This window comes from Eretmochelys imbricata, chromosome 13 (genome assembly GCF_965152235.1).
Source record: "Eretmochelys imbricata isolate rEreImb1 chromosome 13, rEreImb1.hap1, whole genome shotgun sequence".
Classification (NCBI taxonomy): Eukaryota; Metazoa; Chordata; order Testudines; family Cheloniidae; genus Eretmochelys; species Eretmochelys imbricata.
In genome coordinates, this window is record NC_135584.1 from 35334272 (window position 1) to 35350284 (window position 16013).

The 16013-nt window shown below is 52.1% G+C and overlaps 1 protein-coding gene across 1 annotated transcript; it reads left to right on the forward strand.

Annotated features, from left to right (window-relative positions):
- Positions 1 to 2213: 2213 nt before the first annotated feature.
- On the forward strand, positions 2214 to 8612 carry LOC144273711 (uncharacterized). The gene is made up of 2 exons (XM_077832403.1): positions 2214 to 2298; positions 6050 to 8612. The coding sequence occupies exons 1-2, from the start codon at positions 2223 to 2225 to the stop codon at positions 7090 to 7092; spliced, it is 1119 nt and encodes a 372-aa protein (XP_077688529.1). The 5' UTR covers positions 2214 to 2222; the 3' UTR covers positions 7093 to 8612.
- The last annotated feature ends 7401 nt before the right edge of the window (positions 8613 to 16013 follow it).

Consider the following 16013-nt stretch of genomic DNA (forward strand, 5'->3'; position numbering starts at 1 on the left):
ACTCTCCCGTGAAAGTTTCCCAGAATCAACTGGTTAAAATCGTCCTTGAGATGTGGAAAATATTGTTAGTCTTTATGTACTTGGTAGTGTATTTAGAGATGCATGTGTCTTATTAACTCTGTTTTTCCTAGAGCTCCAGGAAGAAATCCCAGCCAGTGTTTCACCCTAGCTGAGATTTGGGGGGCATGTCATAAATATAAAGGGAAGGGTAAACCCCTTTGAAATCCCTCCTGGCCAGGGGAAAGCTCCTCTCACCTGTAAAGGGTTAAGAAGCTAAAGGTAACCTCGCTGGCACCTGACCAAAATGACCAATGAGGAGACAAGATACTTTCAAAAGCTGGGAGGAGGGAGAGAAACAAAGGGTCTGTGTCTGTCTATATGCTGGTCTTTGCCAGGGATAGACCAGGAATGGAGTCTTAGAACTTTTAGTAAGTAATCTAGCTAGGTATGTGTTAGATTATGATTTCTTTAAATGGCTGAGAAAAGAATTGTGCTGAATAGAATAACTATTTCTGTCTGTGTATCTTTTTTGTAACTTAAGGTTTTGCCTAAAGGGGTTCTCTATGTTTTTTAATCTAATTACCCTGTAAGATATCTACCATCCTGATTTTACAGGGGGGATTTCTTTATTTCTATTTACTTCTATTTTTATTAAAAGTCTTCTTGTAAGAAAACTGAATGCTTTTTCATTGTTCTCAGATCCAAGGGTTTGGGTCTGTGGTCACCTATGCAAATTGGTGAGGCTTTTTATCCAACATTTCCCAGGAAAGGGGGGGTGCAAGTGTTGGGAGGATTGTTCATTGTTCTTAAGATCCAAGGGTCTGGGTCTGTAGTCACCTAGGCAAATTGGTGAGGCTTTTTACCAAACCTTGTCTAGGAAGTGGGGTGCAGGGTTTTGGGAAGTATTTTGGGGGGAAAGACACGTCCAAACATCTCTTCCCCAGTAACCAGTATTAGTTTGGTGGTGGTAGCGGCCAGTCCAAGGACAACGGGTGGAATATTTTGTACCTTGGGGAAGTTTTGACCTAAGCTGGTAAAGATAAGCTTAGGAGGTTTTTCATGCAGGTCCCCACATCTGTACCCTAGAGTTCAGAGTGGGGGAGGAACCTTGACAGGGTTGGACTCCCCAGTTGGGTCCGGGTGATCGGTGTCAATCAGTTAATCACCGACATGGCCCCTGGAGGACATGCTCCTTTGGGGATGCCGATGCCCCTCCAGAGTTCAGCCTCTCCCTGCGCTGGGGTGATGCGGCTGCCAGGGAAGAGGATAAATATTCACTGACAAAAAACCAACAGCAATGCAGCGTTCCGGCTGCGCAGCAGTATACGGCGCCCTTCCGGAACACCCCTTGCAGCAAAACCGGCACCTCTGACGAGTTAAGGGACCTGCCTCCCCGGAGAACGAAACTCTCACGCAGGTTAGGCTTTGATTCCTGCTCCCGCAAAGACCTGCGGGGGGTGCCATGCACTCACAGGGGGTATTCCTCAAAGGAGCGAGACCACCATGCCAGCACCAGAGCTGTGGTTCAACCTCCCAGGTCTGGGCAAAAAAAGAATAAGTTGCAAAAATACATCAACGGTGAGAAAAGCTGGTATTTTTTTCCAGGCAGCCTGTATCTCAGGAACCCCTGGGTCAAATAATCCCAAATTTGGATCAGTAACCCTAAGGGGTGCGCTTTGGCAGAGGGTGAGAGGGGATGCAGTAGGGGGCATTCCACCCTTGGAATTAGAGCTGACCCAAATGCCCCAGCATGGTGCTGGGGGGCAGAGAGTGGGATGGGTGACTCAGGAAGGGGTGCTGTGCCCTGTTCTGTGCTGATGTTTGTGCATTTTTCTACAAAGCGCCCAGCCACTCATGCTCATTACCTCTGCCCTGGCAATGTGGGTTAATTCTGCTGCCCGGGTTGCATCGCAGAATTGAGGAAATCTGCCTCCCACGGTGCCATGAGGATGTGACATCCTGACCCGGCACCGGGACGCCACCCAGTGCTAGTCACTGCCCCCCCCCAGAATCCCGGAGGGCACTGGGATGGGGACCCTAGTGCACAGCGAGGGGCAGGTCATTGTGATAAGTGTGAGCAGAGTATGTCCCAACCACCCTGCCGTGGGTCAGGGCAAAGCTTCCCCTTTCGATGGGGCGTTGCCGCTTCTTGTGGGCCTGGATTATGAAATACTTAACGTCAGATATTTCTCTGCCACCAGTTCCCTCTTCTTTTAACTCCTATGCAGCCAGGGGGAGGCCAGCTCGTGCAGACAGCTGGATCAATTCTCCAGGGGAAACAGAGGCACCAGCACTCGGGTGAGTGGGAGAGCATGGGAGAAGGGCACTGGTATAATCCAGGCAGGATTGTTCAGCAGTTTAGCAAGTAGAGAGGAATGGTAGGAAATGCACCAAAGCGGAGTTCAGACAAGGCTCTTCTCTCCTATACGTTCCAAAGGTTTGTACAAAGAAGGTGGGTGTTGTTTTACAGGGGGGGAAACTGAGGCAAACAAAACTGAAGCCGCCTACAAGAGGTCAGTGGTTGAGCCAGGATGAGAATCTAGGGCTCATGAATCCCAGCCGGGGTCCCCCCCATCCCTTGTTCAAGGCTACTTGGGATCCTGAGGGAATGGGGGAAGGGTGGTCCCCAAGAAGGGGGGATCCTGAAGGATTGGGGAAAGGGGAGGTCCCTGTGAAGGGGGATGCTGAAGGGATTGGGGGAAGGGGGTCCTCTGGAAGTGGGATCCTGAGGGGATTGGGGGAAGGGCAGTCCCCGAGAAGGGGGGTGCTGAGGGGATTAGGGGAAGGGGGTTCCCTGGAAAAGGGATCCTGAGGGGATTGGGGGAAGGGCAGTCCCCAGGAAGGGGGATCCTCAGGGGATTGGGGGAATGGCAGCCCCCAGGAAGGGGGATCCTGAGAGAATGGGAAGGGGGGGTCCCACATGAGGGGGGAACGAAGGTTAAGCCATAGCCCATGCTGTTCATATCCCCCTGAACTATGGGAACATTGCTCCTTTATCTTGTTGGGAACATTTATCAGCCTGACTCCTGATCGTTGGGGTGCTCTCAGTACCTTGGCTTGCTTTCTTGGAGCGCTGATCCCCCATTCTCCAGCTAGCATCGGGAAGCCTTGAGTGCAACTATCGCCCCAAAATCAAGTTCTGAGCTGGCCCCCCCAAACCCAGAGGCCATTTCTGAAAACTTTGGTTTGAATGTTGCAGTGGGTTTGGGAGCCTAAAGCATCAGGGACTGAAGAAGGGCAAAGTCTTGTTCTTAAAGGTATCGTTTAGAGCTGCTCCTCCCCACCCTGATCTCAGCTCTCCAGCCCTCCTCCTGGAATAGAGTCCTGTTCATCGCAGGTTCATGCTGGTTTATGGAGATTGTAATCTCTTCTCGGCTGGGACCCTCTCTTACTACATGTTTGTAAAATGCCTAGCAGAATAGGGCCATGATCTCAGCTGGGGGGCACCTGGTGCCTACAGCTCCGGGCCGGGGCGGCAGAGCCCGGGGCTGGGTCCAGCTGGAGAAAGTCCCCCCGGGGTGGGCACACAAAGACTTTCAATGAAAGTCTGTCCCTGGTGCAGGCCCCAGCTGGGGAAGGAGCGGCTGCTGAGCCTGGGCTCGCAGCTCCCCCTGAAGGCTACAAAGCTCCACCCCCGTGTCTCTGTTCATTGTTTTTCCTGCTTCCTTTCTTCCTGCCGGTCCTCGTTCCCCCAGCCCATTCCTGGCTCCTTCTGCACCGTCTTGAGCCGGGGTCCCCCATGCCCTTTTAAATTGCCTGGGCCTCTGGGCAGTTGCCCCCTTTGCCCCGCCCTGTCAGCGGGGCCTAGTTAAGGGGCTGATATGTATACTAAAGATTGCTAAAGACAGACTCTCCTAGCTTCTCCTGGGGATCTGGTTTCCTGTCTACTGTAGAGTCATTGTCAAAGATTGGGACTGGGGTTATTACCCGGTGTGTCTCCAGGCAGTAGAACAAAGAGGCGATGTCACATGTACATAGATGTTGTGACTAGAAACAACGCGGTACTGCTCCTCCGTTACAGGTTTCCCTCGCCGCTGGTTGGCTCCCTTTTCTAAACCTGACAGGCATGAGGCAGTGGCCTCGTTTGCCTCGTTGGACTGGTCTGACTCTGCCTGTCCATGCCATGGAATTGCAATCTCAAAGACTTTGCATTTGCACACAAATCGAAATCCCCAGATGGAACAGGGAGGATTCTGCATTCTTCCGCTATCCTAGCTGTGCCCTTTGGGGAGGCGGATGAATTTCAGCGATGGGAGAACCCCTATGGAGAATTGCATAGCCGTAAGCTGTGGGAGTGGCGGGCCATTGGGACTGAGGTCATTACCCGGTGTGTCCCCAGGCAGTAGAACAAAGAGGCAATGTCACTGCGAGAGGACGACAAAGCACTAAGGAACCTTAATGCTGTGCTGACCTCATTGTTTTGGTCTGCTTTCCCCCACCGTGCTGTTCTCTCACATTGAGCTATTTCACAAGGCGGGAGGGAACAAAGACAAGATACGCTGGGGTTGTGTCCTGGTACAGGCAGGGAGTGCTGTCACGTCCAGACTGGTATGGAATGTGGTTACCAAATCAGAGCCAGAAAAGGCATGCAACAAGTAACGACTGGTGGGGGATATGTGCCATTCCCTCCAGCTAGTGGATATCAATACAGGGCCTCCTAGATGAATGTGTGTGCAGCACATTTGCTGTGGACGGTGCACACGCCACCATATTAATTGCTTCCCAAGAGGGGGGTATGTATGTCTCCGTCCTGCCCTGTGCTGCTTTCCTTCAGCTCATCTGGTTAGCTGGTTAGCATGGCTGTTTGGGCTCATGAACATTTTTAATATTGATCCACAAGAGCAACTGGCTATATTTCTGTCAGTCATCCTGAGGGGACTGGGGGAGAAGGGGGTCCCAGGAAAGGGGGATCCTGATGGGAGGGAAGGAGAGTCCCTGGGAACGGTGATCCTGAGGGAATGGGGGAAGGGTGGTTCCCCGGGAAGGGGGATCATGAGGGGAAGGGGGGGTCCCTTGGAAGGGGGATCCTGAGAGGATACGGGGAAGGGGAGTTCCTGCGAAGGGGGATCCTGAGGAGATGGGCGAAGGGTGGTCCCTGGGAAGGGGTGACCCTAAGGAGATTGGGGGAAGGGTGGTCCCCAGGAAGGGGGATCCTCAGGGGATTGGGGGAAGGGGTTCCCGGGGAACAGGGATCCTGAGGGGACTGGGGGAAGGGGGGTCCCAAGCGAGGGGGGAACAAAGGTTAAGCCATAGCCCATGCTGCCCATATCGCCCTGTACCATGGGAAAAATGCTCCTTTATCTCGTTGGGAACATTTGCCAGCCTGACTCCTGATCATTGGGGTGCTCTCAGTACCCTGGCTTGCTTTCTCGGAGCGCTGATCCCCCATTCTCCAGCTAGCATCGGGAAGCCTTGAGTGCAACTATCCCCCAAAAATCAAGTTCTGAGCTGGCCCCCCCAAACCCAGAGGCCATTTCTGAAAACTTTGATTTGAACGTTGCAGCGGGTTTGGGAGCCTAAAGCGTCAGGGACTGAAGAAGGGCAAAGTCTTGTTCTTAATGGTATCGTTTAGAGCTGCTTCTCCCCACCCTGACCTCAGCTCCCCAGCCCTTATCCCGGGATAGGGTCCTGTTCATCACAGCCGTAGGTAGGGTGACCAGACATCCCAATAAATTCGGGATTGTCCCGATTTTTAGGTCTTTGTCCCACATCCCGACCGACGCACGGTCGGGATGCCATTTGTCCCGATATTGTGGCTTTGGCCGTTCCGGTGTTTTTTTGGGTGTTTTTTGCTTCGGGAACTCCAGCCATTATTCTTTTTTTTTGCTTCTCCCATGTGTCCCGATGTTTTCTCCGTTTCATCTGGTCACCCTAGCCATAGGCCCCACCATGCTGTCTTATGGAGATTGTAATCTCTTCTCAGCTGGGACCCTCTCTTACCACATGTATGTAAAATGTCTAGCAGAATAGGGCTGTGATCCCAGCTGCGGGCTCTAGGTGCCACTCCAATACAAAATAATTAATGGGAAGAAACTATTTTATCTTCTAGTGCTGAACACCATGCCTGCAATAGTCCCCAAGAGCAAAGCCCCGGGGGTCGATTTCTGCGGAGTGGGCGAATATTACTACATCGTCCGCTCAGACCTGGGCTGCTACATGAGGTCGACCAATTTCAACCAAGGAAAAGATCTGAACGTGTATAGTCTGCACCCCTCCTGCCAGGGCGGGGAGCACTATCTCGCCTACCAGGATGACCTCTTCTACATCATCAAAGGAGGGGCTTATCGCCGTGTGTCCAACATGAACATGGACACAGCAGCCGTAGTCTACAATCTCCACCCCAATTGCCAGGGAGGAGACCATTATCTCTCAGCCTTTGGGCACTTCTACATTGTCTTCCAGAGCAAAGGTGTCTACCGCAAGGTCACCAACATGAACACCGATTCTGATGCTGTCGAATACAGCCTCCACCCGTCCTGCAGAGATGGCCTCTATTACTGGGGTGTCAGGGGCCATTATTATTTTGTCAAGCCCCATGACGAATGGGGGATCCAGTATTATCGAACCACCAATTTTCACGAGAACGTGGATGCCGTAACCTATTCCTTCCACCCGGATGTGGTCAACTTCCTCCCTGGTGGGTTGGCTATCACCCAGGGTTCAGCTTTCGGCACCTGGGAGGCCATCAAGACCATCTCCAATGATTCCAACACGCCCATCACCTGGAACAAGAAGATCACCAGGAAGGTGGGCTATGCCAAGGAGAAGATGAGCAGCATAGAGCACAACTGGAGCGTGAGCATCTCAGCATCATACCAGTCAGGAGCCCTCACCGAAGCCATTGCCAAGTACCAGTTCTCCCTCACTACTCAATACGGCGGGAAAAGCGTCAACACGGAGAAGGAGAACTGGAGCGAGGCCACCGACGTGGAAGAGTCTGTCAGCCTGACCCTGCAGCCAAGAGAGAAGATCTACATATGGCAGTACCAGCTGGGCCTGGGCAAGAAAAGCGTCTTGTTCTGCCGTGACATGAAATTCAACGACAATCCAAACCCACCTACTGAAGTCCCCCTGCCGCCTTCTAACCAGTGATCTGAAATAGGGAGCTCCCAGGAATACCTAAGGGCCCGCTCGCTGCCTTGCAGTATTGCTAAGAATTGGGGTTGTCGGGGGTATATTTAGGGTTAGTATTTTACAGTAGTCGTAGTGGCTTTGCAGTGCAGGGTGTTTAGTGAGGCCCAGTCTGCCCTTAGGAATAGCAACTAGGATTAAGATACAGAGACACAACCCTGCAATCTACCATAATGATCGTACCATGGGCTTCCAGAAAACCGGATGCCAACGGGTTTGCAGCTAACATGGCTGGAAAAGCATTTCCTGAGCCAGCATGGACAGAGCATTTTTTCACTCTTTGACTAGAAGGATCAACGCTGCAGCATCCCCACCCAGCCGAGCCATGCTGAGCACATACTATTACTCCCAGGGGGATTCTGCACCAAAAAATTAAAAATTCTGGGCAGAATATTTTAAAATTCTGCAAAATATCACATATATTATTTATCAAAATAACACGATATAATCACACCAGTTTCAATTATTTTCATAATTTATTTCAAAATACCTGTAACAACACAGACACACAAAAAATTCCCCATTTCTCTGCCCCCTTCCCGGCAGAGCCAAGGAGAGGGGCCAGACACTCGCACCCGCTCCCCGCAGAGCCCAGGAATCCAGAGGGACAAACAGCCTGATGCTGGGTCCCGAGCTTGTGTGGAGTTTCCTGCACGCTGCCTCCTTCTTATATGGGGTGCGGGGAACTGCTGCTGCTGGGAACCCTCCAGTTCCTCCCCCACCTCTTACCAGCAATGTCCTCTATGTGCGAGCTGGGCTCTGCCGGGTCCAGAAGCCCATAGTGGTGGCCAGCAGCTCTGCAGCCCATTTCTACTCGGGGGGAGGAAAGGAAATTCTGTGTGCACAACATTAATTTTTGTGCAAATTCTGCATTGCACAGTGGTGCAGAATTCCCCCAGGAGTAACATACACACCAGTTTCAGGCGGGTTTGTACTTAACAGGGCTCCACCGTGCCTCCGTTGCTACTCCCCGCGCTAACACAGGTGCATTGCTATTTGCACTCGCACGAGTATATGTGCATGAGCGAATGACACCCCTACCTCATAGTGCATGCGTCGCTCTGGTTCCACTCTCCTGTCACATGGGAACAAGAGGTTTGCTCAGGGAGCGCTGTGATTACGCCTCTGCAAGCTGGGATTTTAGGCAAGAGTTCGGTGGCTCACTCCCAGACATAAAATCAGCTCTGGGATTGGGAAGTAACCCTTACACAGCAGGCAGAGATCACCACCCTTCAGTGATCTGCACAGATCACAGGTGAAAAGGGTGGGGGAAGAGCCTCAGTGTGTTTTCTCAGTCACATAGGATTGTGTGTAGTTTTATTTTGTGCCTGTTGTTACTTCTGGCTATGAATTAGCCAAGTCAGTTTTCTCAAGGGCTCGTCTTTACTAGAAGCTGCGACCAAAGACTCCAATTTCACATAAATAACTTTGTATCAACAAAATTATCCGAAGCGTAAAATAAAGTGACTCCTGCCGTGTTTCTTCCTTTTGTTCGTGTGAATGTTACTTAACGGGAGGTGTGCTGGAGGGGAGGGATCGGGACTCATTGCCCAGCCGGCTTCATAAATTCCGTTCCTAAAAACTGGACAATGCGTTGCAGCATGTGGGGCAAAACTGTCCACTAGGCAAGAGAAATGAGATCAGGACGAAGGACAAGTTTGGGGTTCTTTCCTATGAGCTTCAGAGCTCAGGGCATCTGGGGAATGGAATATGGAGCCTTTCATCTCTAGGTCCCCAACCTAGCTCCAGATCAGGGTGAAAGGCTCCTCCAGAGAGACTGGGCAGCAGACTATGCAGCCTTTCACCTCTAGGATGCCAAGTGAAATCCAGCCCAGCTGAGGATGTGCTGGCTCAGCGGAGCGTTTGTGTCAAGGAATGGGATACAGAGCCTTCCCTCTTACAGGCACCACTTCCAACCTGGCCCTGTGTTAGTGGCATTGGCTAGCTCAGAGGGGACTGAGGAATGGCATGTGCAGCTGTTGCTCCTTTTGCCCTGAGTGCTTTGCTAATATTGCAGCTGTGGCCCATTAAAATAAATCGGGGAGTTCCCACGTCAAGCTATCGTTTCAGGCTCTCTGCAAACTCAAGTAGACTTGGCTGCCTCAGTTGCTCTCAGGTCACATTTGGAAGGTTTCCTTCTGAACCATAACAGCTACAGACATAATTACACAAATATAGCCCTACCACATAATTAACAAACAGAGGAACGCTAGCTCCAGCCTCGTTGCCTTTCTGGACACACATAAAAATGCAGCATGCATCACAAAGCATTAGCAAATCACATTGTACTCATTTTTAAAAGCAACACTACCCAAACTATTTCATAACGCTCTTCTTCCCCGTCATTCCCTAGATCACAGAATCATAGAAGATTAGGGTTGGAAGGGACCTCAGGAGGTCATCTAGTCCAACCCCCTGCTCAAGGCAGGACCAACCCCAACTAAATCATCCCAGCCAGGGCTTGTCAAGCCCAGGGCTGGCAGAATGGAGCGGGTTGTGGTCGGGTGGCTCCACTTCCTGCCACCTGGTGAGTACAGGGTGGGCCTGACCCACACTCACGGGGCGGCGGGAAGTGGAGTGACCCAGCCCCAGGCCGCTCCGATCTGCTCCCCTGGTTCCCAGCCTTCGGGTTTGGGGGGCAGAGGGAACCGCCCCCCAGCACTCACCAGCAGCTCGGCTGGGAGCCAGCGGCACAGAGCGGGCTGGGGCCGGGTCACTCCAATTACCGCCGCCCAGTGAGTGCAGGGCAGGCACGACCTCTGCTGCAGTCCTCAGTGCAAGGGGTGGAGTGGCGGCGGGGCTGGGGCGGAGCAGAGGCGGGAAGAGGTGGGGCTGGGGCAGAGCAGGGGCCAGGGCCATGGGGAAGAGGCGGAGCAAGGGCTGCAGCCGCATGCAGCTGCGTAGGGCACCAGGAAATTTGGTGCCCTACACAGCTGCATATTTTCTGTATGGGTAGGGACGGCCCTGGTCACGCCTGGCCTTAAAAACCTCTAAGGAAGGAGATTCCACCACGACCCTAGGTAACCCCATTCCAGTGCTTCACCACCCTCCTAGTGAAATAGTGTTTCCTAATATCCAACCTAGGCCTCCCCCCCGCCCCACCGACCCCCGCAACTTGAGACCATTGCTCCTTGTTCTGGCATCTGCCTCCACTGAGAACAGCCGAGCTCCATCCTCTCTGGAACCCTGCTTCAGGGAGTTGAAGGCTGCAAGCAAATCCCCCCTCACTCTTCTCTTCTGCAGACTAAATAAGCCCTGTTCCCTCAGCCTCTCCTCATAAGCCATGTGCCCCAGCACCCTAATCATTTTCATTGCCTTCCGCTGGACTCTCTCCAATTTGTCCACATCCCTTCTGTAGTGGGGGGCCCAAAACTGGACGCAATACTCCAGGTGTGGCCTCACCAGTACCAAAGGGTGGGGAATAATCACTTCCCTCAATCTGCTGGCAACGTTCCTGCTAATGCAATCCTGACCCTCAGGCACCTGCAAACACACCTCTTTTTTCTCCGCACTGCACCCCAGTGTACTCAGCCACTCATTCCCTCACCCCTCTAATCCCCCACCCCTCCCCTGGCTCCCCAACAACAACCTTTTCATGGCATGACCAGCGGCCCCTCTCCTGTGCCCTGGTGCCTGAAGCATCCATCTTCCCTCCTTACCTGGAAACATCAGCTCACAAGCACTTTTCTTCCTCCTCCCATTTACAGGTTGTGATTTTCAAAGGGATTTGAAAATCTCAATTCTCATTGGGCCTTTGAATTCCTTCAGCAGCTTTGCAAGTGGCAGGATTCACCGTGGAGGCCAAGGAATAAATAAACTTAGAAAACCAAGGAAATTAAAGGCAAAAAACATTGTGAGAGTGAAAATGTTATTCTTTTAATTCACAACTTCCTCCCTTTTCTCTGGGTCTTTTGACATCAAATGATCCCAAAGCATGATTCATGCCCTGGGCAATACTAATTGACAGGAACATTTAATGGGACAACGTAAGTCACCAGGAGAACCTGTGATGGCACTAGAAGCAGTGGGGCTCTGTCAAGGTGTGAGCCATCTCTGTGCACCCCCTTGTGGCCAGGCATGGTGCTCCAAGTGTGACACGCTTTAATCTCTGCCGATTGGGGCAGTAATAGGGTTGCTTTCACAGCCCAGGGCAAGGAAGGACCAACACGTACCAACAAACCAACGTCCCCCTGTAATTCAGCTTCCGGAGTGGAGTAATGATGAACAGGTCATAAGGTCCTCACCTCAGCTCATATCCAAAACTTAAAGGCCCCAGAACAAAGCCCTGGTTAGGCTGGTCTCCTGGGGCTACAGTCACAAAGGGACTTAGGTACATCAGAGGTAGTCAGGTACCTAAATCCCAAAATCAGGCCCCAAAATCAGGCACAAAACCCCCACTCAGCTGCCTCCAAACCCTATAGGCACCTAAACTCACTCAGCACCTAGGGTCCCAGATATTATTGGGACCGTCCCACTATTCAGAGCTTTGACTTATATAGGTACTTAGTACCCCTCCACAAACATACTGATTTTCCACACTTGCCATCTGGTCATCATAGCAACACCCAGCACAAGGGGGGCCCCTCTTCTGGTCAGGGTCTGTGCAGTGCCCCACTCTGGGGTGAGCTTGCAAACCTTGAGAAGCACTAGGAGCGGCAAAGGGCTCCCACCAATGGTCTAAGATAAGAGTGATAAGTGAAGCACTTTTTCCTGGTGGTGCAGACGTCGCTCTGGTTCCAGGCGATGGAAGCAAATGCACCTGCTCTGGCTACGCAAGGTCTGGCTGATCACAGCCTCACAGGCACTTCCTAGACTCACCCTGGACAAAGGAGGGACTCTCAGCAGCACGAGTGTGCTGGTTCTCAGCAAAAGCGGTGAGCACAGAAACCCCCCGGGAGGGAATCCAAAGATTGTTCCCCGGCTCACATCATGGTCGGAGCGAGAGGTGAACTGGTGCACGTCTTACCTTCCTGTTCCTGTTTCTTGGCTAATTCATGGAGCAGGTCCTCAAAGAATCAATCCTGAAGCACTTACATGAGAGGAAAGTGATCAGGAACAGTCAGCATGGATTCACCAAGGGAAGGTCATGCCTGACTAATCTAATCGCCTTCTATGATGAGATTACTGGTTCTGTGGATGAAGGGAAAGCAGTGGATGTATTCTATCTTGACTTTAGCAAAGCTTTTGACACGGTCTCCCACAGTATTCTTGTCAGCAAGTTAAAGAAGTATGGGCTGGATGAATGCACTATAAGGTGGGTAGAAAGTTGGCTAGATTGTCGGGCTCAACGGGTAGTGATCAATGGCTCCATGTCTAGTTGGCAGCCGGTGTCAAGTGGAGTGCCCCAGGGGTCGGTCCTGGGGCTGGTTTTGTTCAATCTCTTCATAAATGATCTGGAGGATGTGTGGATTGCACTCTCAGCAAATTTGCGGATGATACTAAACTGGGAGGAGTGGTAGATACGCTGGAGGGCAGGGATAGGATACAGAGGGACCTAGACAAATTGGAGGATTGGGCCAAAAGAAATCTGATGAGGTTCAATAAGGATAAGTGCAGGGTCCTGCACTTAGGATGGAAGAACCCAATGCACAGCTACGGACTAGGGACCGAATGGCTAGGCAGCAGTTCTGCGGAAAAGGACCTAGGGGTGACAGTGGACGAGAAGCTGGATATGAGTCAGCGGTGTGCCCTTGTTGCCAAGAAGGCCAATGGCATTTTGGGATGTATAAGTAGGGGCATAGCGAGCAGATCGAGGGACATGATCGTCCCCCTCTATTCGACATTGGTGAGGCCTCATCTGGAGTACTCTGTCCAGTTTTGGGCCCCACATTACAAGAAGGATGTGGATAAATTGGAGAGAGTCCAGCGAAGGGCAACAAAAATGATTAGGGGTCTGGAACACATGACTTATGAGGAGAGGTTGAGGGAACTGGGATTGTTTAGTCTGCAGAAGACAAAAATGAGGGGGGATTTGATAGCTGCTTTCAACTACCTGAGAGGTGGTTCCAGAGAGGATGGTTCTAGACTATTCTCAGTGGTGGAAGAGGACAGGACAAGGAGTAATGGTCTCAGGTTGCAGTGGGGGAGGTTTAGGTTGGATATTAGGAAAAACTTTTTCACTAGGAGGGTGGTGAAACACTGGAATGCGTTGCCTAGGGAGGTGGTGGAATCTCCTTCCTTAGAAGTTTTTAAGGTCAGGCTTGACAAAGCCCTGCCTGGGATGATTTAATTGGGGATGAGTCCTGCTTTTCAGCAGGGAGTTGGACTAGATGACCTGCTGAGGTCCCTTCCAACCCTGATATTCTATGATTCAGTGATTCTATGATTCCTGCCCCCTGAACTCAGGGTTGCAGTTCCTATCTTTCAGCAGGAGAAAAGGGTGTGTACGTAATGTTTAGGGGGCCCAGAAAGCATGTGTGCAAAACCGGGACACTTGTTTTTCCTGGCGGGGGAATAATGGCATATATAAGACACAGCCCCGAATAGAGGGATGGCACCAATAATATCTGGACATCCGGTCATCCTAACAGCATCGGGTGGTGCAGCTACTCAGGACCTGCTGCTGCCTTCCTGCTGGTGGGGCAGGTTTTGGGTTTCCGATCTGTTTTCTCTGGAATGCTTTGACCTTAAGGATAAAGGTGCTTCTTAGAAAGAAGGGAGCGGTAGTTTGACTATGGTAATTATACACTTCACCCTCTCTGAGGAGCACAGTGAAGTAGGCTGACATTCCTGGGGATAGAGCTAGCAAAGGAGGGAGAGAGATGTGGGTCTCCGCCCAAGGGAGGCGACAGCTGAGGAGCCAGAAGGCTGAGGGTGGGTGTCCTTGTTGGACCACGGAGTGGGGAACACAAATTGTGACACCCACACAACTTTACCGCTGCCCCCCTGGAATCGGCAAGCACCACAGGGAATTAGCCGTGTGCATGGCAGCTGCAGTCCCTGGGCTGGGTGCAGCCGAACGGTGAGGAGATAAGACAGAGCGGCTTGGCAGAGCGGTGGTTGTGATATGAGGAGATCTGGAGATCAGTTTGAGAAGTGGGGCAGAGCTTGGTGATGGAGAAAATATGGAGGGGCCCTGCCCATCTTGGCTGGCCTCAGGTCCCTCGCCATGTGCATGATCACAGGACAGAGGCGCATGTGCAGCGCCAGGGACCCGGAACCCCTTGTCCCAGCACAGTGTTGCGTAGGTGTCGTCAGCAGAGGAGTACAGGGGTCTCCTTGCCAGGGGACTCACCAGCAGAGGGCCGGACGGTGCAGAGGGCAGCAGAGGGTGGGGGTGGGGAATGGGCAGCTATACTGTAAAATGGGCACAAGGGGCAGCAGAGTGTGGGGGTGTGGAAGGTGCGGCTATACTGTATAATGGGCACGAGAGCAACAGAGTGTGGGGGTGGGGAAGGGACGGCTATACTGTATATTGGGCAGCACAGAGTGGACACCCCATGTCGATAATCCGGCCTGGAGCAATAGCTCTGAGATATGTGAACGGCTCCATTCTGCTCAGCGGTTGTTCCCATTCCCCACCCCCAGTGGCACTGCTGCAGGGCCTGTTCCATGCACCGATGATGCCTGTTCTCAGCTCCTTGCCCCGCTCGCAGCCCTGTGTGCCTGGTGCCGTTCCCTGCATGCCCTTTATTAGTGCACATCAGAGCACCGGAGCATCCTCACCTGCTGGGGAACCCGCTCTCCTCTGGAAACGGGGGACTTATTGCTGCTCACGGCTGTTGTTTCAAAAGTAGGGGCATTAGTCCGGGCAGGGAGCCAGCTGTACAAGGGGACGTCCACCCTGTGTCGGGGCAGTACATGTAGAGCTGTGGTTGAGCTGGGCCCCTGCAAAGATCAGTGTAGCCATGGCCAGAGAGGTTATCCCCCTGCGTATGTCTTCAGGGTCCCAGCTGGGATTGTGCCAGGGACTGCCCATGGCGCCCTGGCTACACTGCTATCTTTAGCGAGCGGGTTCGATCAAAGCTAGTGTCTCCACACGCTGCATCCCGATTGCTCTGTGGACAGATCCCAATTCTACGGTAACTTCGAAGGGCTCGGAGCTAAATGAGGCCTCCTTACATTTCCTGGATGAGTAACTCTAAGAAGTAACCACGACCTGCACAAACCTCATGGCTCGATCACTTGCTCTGTCGGTTAAGAGCCAGATTTTTAAAGGTATTTAGGCTTGTAGTAGGATTTTCAAAAGCATGTGGATGCTTCATTCTCATTGATTTCAATGAGTGCATTTGAAAATCCCACTAGGCAATAAAATTCCTTTAAAAATCTGCCCCTTCCTGACTTGTTCAATTGCTGATTCGATATAACAGGACTGTCCGTTTGTTCATTGACTGGCTCAGCCCCAGTTGTTTTCCTGATTTGAGCAATGTATCTTCTAATATTGGGTTAGTTTCATAGAGCTGAAAAGGAGCCAGCCTTAGTGAGAAGTTTAATTGCTTTTAAAGGCTTCCTTGTTTACTGATTTTTAATAACCCCCATAAAAAGCACACAGAGCTGGTTTTTCTTTCACATTCGTGGCTGGGCCAGTAACTCTGTGTATTTGAGGGCCCCCGCAGGCTCTAGCTCTTACTCCAGGGTAATCCACGTGGCTTCGCCATCTCCTTAGACTGGACCCCTGGGCCTGAAGCCCCCCTGCTGCAACCCATGAGCTCTGCCCAGCAAGTCCATGACAGACAGCCCCCGACGGAGACTTGGCCGCGCTGCCGGGATGAACGCGCCTAGCCCAGCATTGGCAGTGACGCTCACACGGCGCTGTCAGAACAGTCGGGTTCATGAGTCACCTGGACACAGCCTAGGATGTCCTTAGGGTAGCACAGAGAGATGAAGGGTGAAGTGTAGACCGTGCTGGGTAGTCCAGAGCCCTGCCAAGCTGAAGGGAACCC

Coding starts and splice junctions, on each gene's coding strand:
- LOC144273711 (XM_077832403.1), top strand. CDS start 2,223: ATGCAGCCAGGGGGAGGCCAGCTCGTGCAGACAGCTGGATCAATTCTC. Junction 2,299..6,049: donor ACAGAGGCACCAGCACTCGG/GTGAGTGGGAGA, acceptor TTTATCTTCTAG/TGCTGAACACCATGCCTGCA.